General features: G+C 31.3%; 3 protein-coding genes across 3 annotated transcripts; 2 read left to right on the top strand and 1 right to left on the bottom strand.

The window, feature by feature from the left end:
- The first annotated feature begins 2,532 nt into the window (after nt 1-2,532).
- On the top strand, nt 2,533-3,797 carry LOC6646248. The gene is made up of 3 exons (XM_023177906.2): nt 2,533-2,611; nt 2,672-3,067; nt 3,124-3,797. Exons 1-3 carry the CDS (start codon nt 2,566-2,568, stop codon nt 3,732-3,734), a joined length of 1,053 nt encoding a protein of 350 aa, XP_023033674.2. The 5' UTR covers nt 2,533-2,565; the 3' UTR covers nt 3,735-3,797.
- Nucleotides 3,798-4,163: 366 nt separating this feature from the next.
- On the bottom strand, nt 4,164-5,222 carry LOC6646232 (ribulose-phosphate 3-epimerase). The gene is made up of 3 exons (XM_002068826.4): nt 4,905-5,222; nt 4,660-4,842; nt 4,164-4,589 (listed from the first exon to the last, which is right to left on the bottom strand). The coding sequence occupies exons 1-3, from the start codon at nt 5,094-5,096 to the stop codon at nt 4,293-4,295; spliced, it is 672 nt and encodes a 223-aa protein (XP_002068862.1). The 5' UTR covers nt 5,097-5,222; the 3' UTR covers nt 4,164-4,292.
- Nucleotides 5,223-5,450: 228 nt separating this feature from the next.
- On the top strand, nt 5,451-6,201 carry LOC6646233 (peptidyl-prolyl cis-trans isomerase-like 3). The gene is made up of 3 exons (XM_023177871.1): nt 5,451-5,518; nt 5,576-5,812; nt 5,878-6,201. The coding sequence occupies exons 1-3, from the start codon at nt 5,516-5,518 to the stop codon at nt 6,121-6,123; spliced, it is 486 nt and encodes a 161-aa protein (XP_023033639.1). The 5' UTR covers nt 5,451-5,515; the 3' UTR covers nt 6,124-6,201.
- The last annotated feature ends 4,590 nt before the right edge of the window (nt 6,202-10,791 follow it).

The raw sequence follows: 10,791 nt of genomic DNA, 5'->3' as shown, positions 1-10,791 counted from the left end.
ATTATCTAGTAAATGTACAGCTTTTGTTTGTTTCTATTTAGCCAAAAAAGAAAAACAAAAAAAACCACAAAACCTGTTGCTTTAGAAGACATTCATGTAAGGTATGGGCAAAGTGCTCCAAATTTAGAATTAATTTATATATATACACTGAAATATACAAACGAGTATATACTCGATTATATGTATGCATGTTTTGTACAATCAGTTTACAAACAAGGACAAGAAAAAGTATTATTAGTATAAAAAAGAAAAAAACAAGAAAAATATGACGGGCAAAGAGGCCAATGAAGCGCATATTACACAAGGCACACATATGAAAAAGAAAACTATATATATATATATATATAACTGAAATATATACAAGAAATATACATATATCGAAAATATATATACACATATATACTATGTAGAATGTAGCATGTAAGCAGATGTGATGGTGTCTAAAATTTATATATATATTCCAAAACCAAAACAAAAAACAAAAAAGGGAACGAAAGGAAGCAAATTGTGTGCAAGGCGGCGGAGCAGGTGACAAATCGGTCGATAACGATAAATCGGTAGGACTATAATAATTATACACACAAACACACACACACACATCTTTTATAATAATTTCTACATACTTCACTGAAAGCTGAAAACTTTAATTTCTATCATAGAGCAAGGATTTGTGAAACGTCAAGACTTAAAACTAGGTCATAGATAGAATTGAGCAACTAATGGCTGAACTCATTTCTCATTGCTCTGTGTATTTCCTTTTCTCATATATCACCTATTTTTATATGCATCGACAAACTGCAGGCTCCAGCTCCAGGCTACTATCAGAAAACGCTTAGCTTTATGTATATTTAGCGTAAACAGAAAACAAAATAATAATACAAAAATACTTATATGTAGATGTAAAACTAAATGCTTAGCATTGGTAAGAGCAAAGTGGAAAAAAAGCCGAAAAAGAAAGCGAGTGAAATACAATAAAAATTAGAGAATACAACATACAAATATACTAAATATATATATACGGGGATCTCTTTAAGATCGATTACTTATCGAAAGCGTGTAGTCGGATCGGCTCAAAGAAAACTCCCAAAAAAAGACCTAAGCGATAAGTACAAGAAATCATACAATCAACACACACACAAACACACACACATACCACAGACTCACATATAGCAGAAGGTAAAAAAAAAGAAAAAAAAACCCATCCAGATATTAAGGATTAAATGCTCAAAACTGTTCGATGTGCTTGATAAGACAAACAAAAAGAAAACAAAAAAACAAAACAAAAAACTTAAACCAAAAGTAGCGAAATGTTAAATGTAAATGTAGCAAAAATTACAGAAGCTAGTTGAATTTAATTTATGTGTCACTTGAAGAAATCACACACAAAAACACAGACCGAATCGGAATATATACATATACTATATATATAAAAAAAAACATTTAAACAAATGGAAAACCATAATACAGCACTTGTTATTTATGCACAGCAAAAACTTAAAAGAAAACGCAAACAAAAGAATGGATAAAATTTTTCAAAGAAATTGATATGATAAAGTTTTGAATCAAAGACCTTGTGAAGAATTTACAATATGACAATAAAAACAAAAAAGAATAAGTAAAATCAAAAACTACGTATAATAGAAAGTAACGGACTTTTTCCTGAAAAACTATTTGAAGAATACTTACATATTAAAAGCGAAAGCAAGCTAAAAAAGAAAAAACAACAACATTGAGAATTTATGAAACGTTTTACAACACTCAACATACACATAAATACGTTACCAAAACTACTTACCAAGTGGAACAGTGAAGTAAAAACACAAATTGTTAAGAGGTTTATTTTGATGACTCAAATTGATGGGAATATACTGATTACGATATATGTATATACTATATACACTATATTCGCGATACCTTGCCAGGACAATAATAATAGTTAAATGGAAAAGCACCGAATGAACGATTAATCATTGACAATTGATAACCATATTAAGCTATAAACTAAACTAAATGCTATAAGCAAAATGCCATACACACACACACACGTCAGACACATACATACATATATATACATACATATGTACTATATACTTACATATATAAATGTTGGAAAAATAAATGTATAAAACTATATAAAAAAATTAACGAGAATTTCATTTAATGGAAAAGGGTATCAAATTATAGAAAACTAGACTGAGATCTATTACGTAATACGTATTGAAAATGAATCACTTAAAAAAAAAAACTTTTTAAAAAATAAGTAGAAAAACCAATACAAACGAGAACCATAATGGTTTTTTTTTACCATAAGAAGTTAAGCTAGTTTACCTAAGAAGTTACTGTCTAGTAAAATATATTAAAATTCTAAAATTCTGTTCGATAAACCAATCGATAACATTTAGTGATGCAACCCAACAGCTGCTAAACGGGGCTTCCCCAAAAATTTGGGAACGTTTCTTTAAGTACACACTTCAAATGACAATTCAGTCTTAAGTTTAATTTTTTCGGTCCATAATCAAAATTTTTAGGTTAAGATAAATTTATTTATTTTGTTTTTTTTTTGGTATGGATAATTTTAGGATAATCATTTTAATGGTAATTTGTTTTAAAGGTAAACAACTTGGTGCTTTATTTAGCAAAATACTATTAATATTACTTAAAAATCCCAAAGTTCTTCCTCCTAGTCTGGGCGACTGTACAATTTCGCGAAATATGGTGGAGGGGACGAATCGCATTTTCACCTATCGCGATTCAAAAGGACACTATCAACTACAGCGCTTGGAAATTGTGCCCACGGGAGTCACTCTCCACATGTTCTGCTCATCTTCAGATGTGATAGAAACAAAATGTCAGGATGATGGACGTTTTTCCGAACCTTTACCCATGAGTTGTAATAATCCAATGCCCACTACATTGACTCGCATAAAGGATAATGATTGCCCGGCCACAATGTATGCAGTAGGTTATGTAATACAGAGTCAACAATTGGAACTTTATAGAACTTGCTTTGATTCAAACACTCTAAGGGTTCACTACTCAACAAGTGATGTCTATTACAAGACATTTTGTGAGTATAATAAAGAAAACCAAAGTTTAGTTTTAGAGAATTCTGATATTTCGCAGTTCCCCGACGTCCGTGGGTGGAATTTCTCACCGATGAAATGTTAACACCTGCCGAGGCAGCTTCTTATATGAAACAAAGAATTTACAATAATTTTTGTTATATCTTTGGCGAAAATCAGACATATTTGCCCAGTCCTGGAGCTCTTATCATAAATCGCGGACATATGGTGGCCTCGGCCGATTTCCTTTTCATCGATCAAATGGGCAGCACCTTTCGTTATCTCAATATTGTGCCTCAAATTAAATCGATCAATGATGGCAATTGGAAGCTAATCGAAGAATCGGTGCGTCGTATGGTTCCGGCGAATTCGCCATTTCGTGTAAAAACTGGAGGAATCGGTACGCTTATGTTAACGGATGAAGTAGGAACTTATAGAGCTGCTTGCTTATACGATACCAACAAAATTCCCGTGCCCGCGTGGACATACAAAGTGGTCAAAGATGCCAATGGCAATGGATTATATGTCTTCTTGACATACAATTGTTCATTTGATAGGGAACGACCTGAAGCTTTGAGCATTTGCAGTCCAGTTCAATGTCCTTTATATTTGCCATTTAACGCAGTGAATGGTTACACTTTTTGCTGCGATCCTTCAAAATTTCCCTACTAATTAAACAGGAACTGAATTTTTTATAGCCAATTAGAATTATAAAATAATAAAGGACAAGGTTGCCGACCTCAATAATTTCTATTTTCTTTGGGATTTACGATCAAACGGTACTTACCATTAAATGGGTAAAAATTTTACAGCTCTTCAACTTTCACAGCGAGTTTCGAATTTAACACCAAAGAATTCATTCATAATTAAGTAATAACTTAATTACCAAAAGTTTCATTATATTATTTATTACAAACAAAACCGGCATTTTAAATTATTTTTGCCAAGGGAAAGCTCCATTTACCGATCACAATCTATTAATCGGTTGTAAAGATATCGATATCAATAACAGCAGCTGAGAAATGAACTAGTTACGATCAGCTGTTGTTTGTTATTGCTTTCCCTGTTCCGCTACGATACATAAAATAAAAACAAGCGAGCTTAGTAAAAAAGCAATGCAAACAACTTAATAAATTCTTTAATATGCACTTAGTAATTAATTTATCGTCTTTTTAAACACGGAATTTAGGTGATAGAACACTTTACGTCTTAATATAATCCCCGTGGGCCTTACTTTAAATAACTCTGGACAACGTTGCGCATTTCGTCCATTACTTTGCGCTGGTCGGAGGCACCGACAACAGCTGTGCCAGAAACAATCATATTGGCACCTGCTTTAGCGCAACACTCAATGGTTTTAGGTCCCACACCGCCATCTACTTCAATGTCCATGTTGGGATAATTTTGACGCAGCCATTCCACCTTCGGCATCATATCAGCCATGAATGATTGGCCGCCAAAGCCTGGCTCCACTGTCATCACAAGCACAAGATCAGCTATGCTCATATACTCAGTAAGTTCCTCCACCTACACGGAAATATGAAGCCATATGAATAGATCAAACTCCAACCTAACCTCAAATCAAACGTGTATTTACCTTGGTGCCTGGTTTAATGGCAAGTCCCACTTTCATGCCAGCTTCCTGAACTAGACGACAGACCTTGCACACATCTTCTACAGGTTCTATGTGAAAGGTGTACAGATTCACTCCCGCATCTGCCATGGGAGCTATCCATTGCTCTGGCTTACTGACCATCATGTGAGTTTCAAAGAACGCTGTCTGAAAGATCAGAAGAAAATAAGTCAGCTTTGCCACTTATGTATACAATTCACTCTAGATACCTTGATATTGTTTCGCAAACATTTGACCATCGGGTGGCCGAAGGTCAAATTCGGAACGAAGCTGCCATCCATAACATCCAAATGGAGATAGTCTGCCCCATTGTCCAGCAATTTCTGTGACTCCGTATAGAGATTGGCCAGATCAGCATTTAGAATGCTTGGCCCGATTTTGGCTTTAAGTGGTGATGACATTTTGTGGCTGTAGCGACAGATAAATCCTAGCACCTGTTGGCTAGGCTGATGGAGTGTTGAGAATGCCGTGTTGCCCGCTATAAGGTCAAACAGAGGAGCTGGAGCTCGAATTAATTTAAAAATCTCACAAAACCAAAAAAATACTAAATTGCCCTTAGAACTGGTTCAAATAATATTTTCGGTTCACTAAAGTATTAACGAAATATAAGTTTATATATAGTTATATGTAATTTTCAATTTTAAACTTTTTAGGCATAGGTTCATAAATAAAAAATACAAATGTTTGTTTTTGAACGAAATCTCTGCAGTTCTGCGACCACTTACTTTTCAGAACCAGTGAAAGAAGAAATTTGTTATCGCAATGTGGTTCATCTCTAGCAACTACGCTAAGCCGGTTAGACTGGTCACACTAAGGCAAAATGGTAAACAAATAGTAATTCATAAAAAATTTGCAATTTTTTTAATTGAATTTCTTTTAGTCTGTAACGTTACACACCGATGTTGGCGATCTAAAGATCGAACTGTTCTGCGAGGCGTGTCCCAAGGCTTGTGAAAATTTCCTTGCCTTATGTGCTAGCGACTATTACAGCGGCTGCGTCTTCATCAGGAATATTAAGGGATTTATTGTACAAACTGGTGATCCTACCAATACCGGCAAGAATGGTCAATCTATATGGGGCACCAAATTCGATGATGAGTTCAAAGAGACTATTAAGGTAAGATATCACTAGCTGTTGAATAAATGCCTAGAATAATTACATTTCTCTCTCTCTCCGAGCAGCACACAGATCGTGGAATGGTGTCAATGGCCAACAATGGACCCAATGCAAATGCCAGCCAATTCTTTATAACATATGCCGCCCAACCCAATTTAGATTTAAAATATACGCTTTTCGGCCGTGTTATAGATGGTTTCGATGCTTTGGATGAGCTGGAAAAGCTGCCAGTTAATCCCAAAAACTATCGTCCACATGTGGACAAGAAAATCAATGGAGTCACTATACATGCCAATCCCTTAGCCGCATGATAGCCCATTATATAGACGCATAGATTAGAAGTACCTTAAGTATACATTTTCAAATAAATGTTTAACGAAAAACTAAAAGATAATTTCTCTATTTCTTGGACTAGTTTTCTCACAAAAACCCAAATTTAACCTGCATATTTTCTTTTTTTTTTTGTTTTTAATGTTTAATTTTATTTAAATTTTAGATGATCTCTAACATTTTGAGTTTCTTTTACATACAAACATTGTTTTGTTTTTTAGATTTGCTTTTGTATTTCATATCATTTATTATTATTATATAGTTATTATTATATTATATGTATATTAAATTTTTTAATCAACGATTCAATTTCTCTCTCGGTTTATTATTTATTATAATTTTAGAAAAGTTTCTAAAATAAAGTTAAATTTTTTGGTTTATTCGACTTTGCCCAATATATCATTTGCAATTTTCATTTATATAGAAATGTGAAAACTTTGCATTTTTGGATTTTATTTTTCCACTCTTGTGTATGTGTTGAAGAGAGGGGGGAAAAGAATGTGCGGGAAATGGGTGAAAAAAGAGAGAGCATACAAAACAAAAAGAAAAAAACCAACTTAACATAACTGACATTAGTTTATCAATCAATCAATCAACACACATCTAAAGTTTTGTCTACCTATATATGAGTTTTGGTTCCGATTCATACAATTTCTATAATTTTTGAGAGCTATGTATGTATGTAGGATATATCGATTAGGATTTCAACAATCTTCGGTTGAAGTTTTTAACAAATAAACAAAAAAAAAATATTTATGTATGTATGTATGTGGGAATTGGTCTTGTCTTAGGTTTGGAAATATCTTTCCACCAGTTTGAAATCCTCTCCTCTGTCTCTCTGTAAACATATATATATATATATATACATATATATTTATCCTGTCATCATAAATTGTATTTGTAGTTTTTGTCTCACTTATAAATGTTTAACTGCTATTAAAGTAATAGTGGTTTTTACTTTTTGCCATTTATTTTTTTGTTTAATGAATGATTTTTTATATTTTAGAAGTGCGGCGATTTCTGTATAGAAGAAGTAGGAGAAGGGTATAGAGTGGGTTGCAGGGGGAGCGGAACAAAGATTTAGTTATTGTATGAGCATTTTTTTTTTGTTGTTTAAGTTTTTGGGTTTTTAGAAAAATATGTATGCATTATGTGTCATTTGATTTGATTTGATTGGAGAATGTATAATATGTGTTTTTTTTTGTTTTTTTTTTGGTTTTTATTACGAATATTAAATGCTAAAGTTTTGTTTTGTGTAGATTTGTAGTACTATTTTATATATATTTATTTATATATATGGAATGAATGCCTTTAACTTTTTTTTCTTTTTTGTATTCTTTACTTTCGTATTTTGCTCTTATCGTTGAGGTTGAAGTGAAAAAATGTTTTTGAAATGAGAGATTAGAGGAGGTTTTTCTTATTTAAGATTTTGGTTTTTTTGTTTTGACGAGAAAAATATAGTACATATGCTTGTATGTATGTATGTATGCATGTGTGTGTGTGTGTGTTTGTAGAAATATTAGTTAATTTATTTGCTTGATTTCTATATATATTTGTATATATATATAGAACATTTTGTTGTTTTAGGTAAATGAATAACTTGTATATTTTTGTTTTTTTTTTTGGGTTTTCTCTTGCTTAATTAATTTGCTCATAAATAGATTTACTTTCACTTGTTTCTTTTTATCATATCATATACATATACATATATGTATATATATATATGTGTATATATACATATACATATAATTCATACAATTATTCAACTTAGGTTTTTGTGTAAAAATGGTCTCGCCTCTGAGCTATAATGCCCAACATATTTGCCTGGGGCAATGCAGGAGCATCATATACATATATATGGATATATACATATATATATACGATCTACATATATCTATGCCAAATCTCTTATTCAAATAGCAGCCTGGCCACTCGAACAATTTTCGCTGTAAGTAAAATTATTAATTATGAGAGTGATAAACAAAAAACCAAAATTAAGAAATTCAAAAAATGTTATCAAGTTTTTTTTGTTGTTTTTGTGTTTTTTTTTTTGAATAAATAGTTTTTATTTGAAATTGGTTTTTCTTCGTATTTTTTGTGTTTTTTTTTTGTTGTTTTTTTAGGTAGAATTTTACAAGTTTTTTGTTTTTATTTTAGTTTTGTTTTGAATGGAATATTAAATATTACAGGGTAGAGGAGAGTGAGAGTTGAGGGGGTTTCGAGAAGGGGATCTGTAGGGGGGTTTAGGGGAGGTTCGAGACGTAAATGCTTATAACATGACTTGGTTTTTGTTTTTTTGTTTTTCTCATTATAAGTTAGATTAGTTGTGTTCATTATGCTGAAATCGGTTATAGACTATTTACCGATTCGTTCTCTCACTGGTTTCATAATTTTTATTATTACTTTTCCTTGCTTTTTGTTAATATTTTTTGTCAAATAATATTTATTTTAATTATTATTTTGCTAATAAACCTTACTAAGTTCTTTGTTTTTGTTGTGTGGTTGTTTTATGTTCGTGTTTTTTTGTGTGATTTAAGTTTCTTAAGTTTTTTTGTTTGTTGGTTTTTTTTTTCGATAAATTAAACTTAAAAACTATAAAACATAAATTTTGGATATTCTTTCTCAAGAGCAAAGAGCACACAAAAACAAGAGGATATACATATATATATAGAGAGAGAGATATATATATAGACAGTGATAGAGAGAGATGAAAACAAATTCGTTAAGTTAAATATATAAATTCATTGCAGCTAAAATCATGAAACACAATACAAAATATGTATACACATCATCGGCATAATAATCGTAAATATAATTATAATCAATCAATAAGACTAAATTGAACAAAAATTGTATGCGTAAACGGCTAGCCGACTACGAAATGCCCTAAACCCAGTTTGAGGAGATCGATTGAGAAGTCAAGTCACTCTTTATTCCAGGCTAATACTTATTATTCACAAATTATCGTTTTATCGACAAACAGACATAGCTAGATCAAGAATATATATATACTCTCTTCTCTAATGGGTAAAGGGTATGCAATTATCATGTGCGTGTTGTGTGTGTCTGTGTGTTTGTATGTGTCTGTGTGTGTGCGTTTAAATGCCATTCACTAAAATACAATCAAAATGTTACAATTTTCTTTAAGTTATATATATATATAAATATTACAATCAATCAATATATATATATATATATATTTATATATACTTTTTTTCGAGATTTGTAAGCTAACTTTTTTTTATTTTTTTTTTCGTTTGATTTCAGTTTTGATAAATGGAAAAATCATACATGTACATAACGAATATATGTATGTTTGTATATATATATATATCGAAAGTTTGCCTGTAGTATGTAGTAGTAAATGCCATTGATTTGCATATTTAATATATATATATATGTATATATATAAAATACTCAAAATTAGTGTACAAAAAAAAGGAAAAAACAAACAAAATTAAACAAAGAACACATAATTATGCATACAATTTTTTTTTTTTTTGGGGTATTTGTGTGTGTGACTTTGTGTCGGTGTGAATTTCTCCTCTCTATACACGGCAAATTACAATTTACATTATATACTTTTAATCAATCAAAAACATTAATCAATCAATTGATTAATCATTTAGTCAAGTGGCCCGGTCTACTTGAATTTATGCAAAAAATTCTTTAGTTTTTTTTTTGTTCGTTTTTGTTTTTTTGGTAAATACAATAGATAGAGATTTATATGGTTTGTTGTTTAAATTAGACTTAATTATTAAAGTTTTGTTGTGTTGTTTTTTCCATTTTTTGTTAATATATTTTTTGTGTCCTTTCGGTTTTTTGTTTGTTTTATATATAATATTTTCTTTTCTGCTTGCGCGCTGACAACACGTTTTTGTTTTTCTTTTTTTTGCATGTTATTATTATGTTTTTTTGCTCTCTTTGCTATTTGTTTAAACACTTTTTCTTTCAACTTAATGCTAGGCGACAATAAAACAAGCAAATGATGAAAAAATGCAGCAAAATTTGTGTGCATCATTCTCATTGGTTGGATTTGAATTTGTTTTTGTATGTTCGAGTGGAGTGTGTGTGTGTGGGTGTGTAAGTGTGTGTGGAGAGAGGATGTGGATATGGCATGAATAATTTATTATAGAGAGCGTTAGTTCTTTTCTTTTTTTGGTTTGTTTGGGGGGAGAGGGTAGAGAGATATTTGCATGTAGATAGAGTTAGTTAAGCAAGAGAGATAAAGAGATTGCAACAATTAAATATACAAATATCGTATATATAAAATATATACTCGATTGGAAAACTAAACTTAAACATAAATATGGATCGAGACAATAAACGTTTCTATCAAAAAATTATTCAGACCAAAGAAAAGCAACAACGACGATTTGTGCCAAGGCTTCTTGTAAGTAGTTGTGTGCGTGTATATGCTGCAGAGGGGCGTGGGGGGGAGAACTCTGGATCGATTTGGTCATCCGAGCTCCATTGTCAACCCCCCCTCACAAAAATGTATGTATAGAGAAGATGTTTTTTGTCTGTATATGTATGTATATGCATGCATGTATATATATAGGAAATGCTTTCAAATAACTATTTTCTTTTTGCATTTGTTTGTTGATTTTCTCGTCAGCTGCCTTCATCATCATGATCATCATCATCTT

The sequence above is a fragment of the Drosophila willistoni genome, assembly GCF_018902025.1.
Source record: "Drosophila willistoni isolate 14030-0811.24 chromosome 2L unlocalized genomic scaffold, UCI_dwil_1.1 Seg72.1, whole genome shotgun sequence".
Taxonomy (NCBI): Eukaryota; Metazoa; Arthropoda; class Insecta; order Diptera; family Drosophilidae; genus Drosophila; species Drosophila willistoni.
Note: the sequence above shows the minus strand (reverse complement) of the source record. Positions and strands in the feature narration are given on the sequence as shown.

What these genes read in the sequence shown, in the direction of transcription:
- LOC6646248 (XM_023177906.2), top strand. Translation starts at nt 2,566, where the DNA reads ATGGATAATTTTAGGATAATCATTTTAATGGTAATTTGTTTTAAAG. An exon ending in AATGGTAATTTGTTTTAAAG is followed by an intron (nt 2,612 to 2,671) that starts GTAAACAACTTG and finishes AAAATCCCAAAG; the next exon opens with TTCTTCCTCCTAGTCTGGGC. An exon ending in TGTCTATTACAAGACATTTT is followed by an intron (nt 3,068 to 3,123) that starts GTGAGTATAATA and finishes GATATTTCGCAG; the next exon opens with TTCCCCGACGTCCGTGGGTG.
- LOC6646232 (XM_002068826.4), bottom strand. Translation starts at nt 5,096, where the DNA reads ATGTCATCACCACTTAAAGCCAAAATCGGGCCAAGCATTCTAAATGCT. An exon ending in GTTTGCGAAACAATATCAAG is followed by an intron (nt 4,843 to 4,904) that starts GTATCTAGAGTG and finishes CTGATCTTTCAG; the next exon opens with ACAGCGTTCTTTGAAACTCA. An exon ending in CCATTAAACCAGGCACCAAG is followed by an intron (nt 4,590 to 4,659) that starts GTAAATACACGT and finishes ATTTCCGTGTAG; the next exon opens with GTGGAGGAACTTACTGAGTA.
- LOC6646233 (XM_023177871.1), top strand. An exon ending in AGTTCAAAGAGACTATTAAG is followed by an intron (nt 5,813 to 5,877) that starts GTAAGATATCAC and finishes CTCTCCGAGCAG; the next exon opens with CACACAGATCGTGGAATGGT.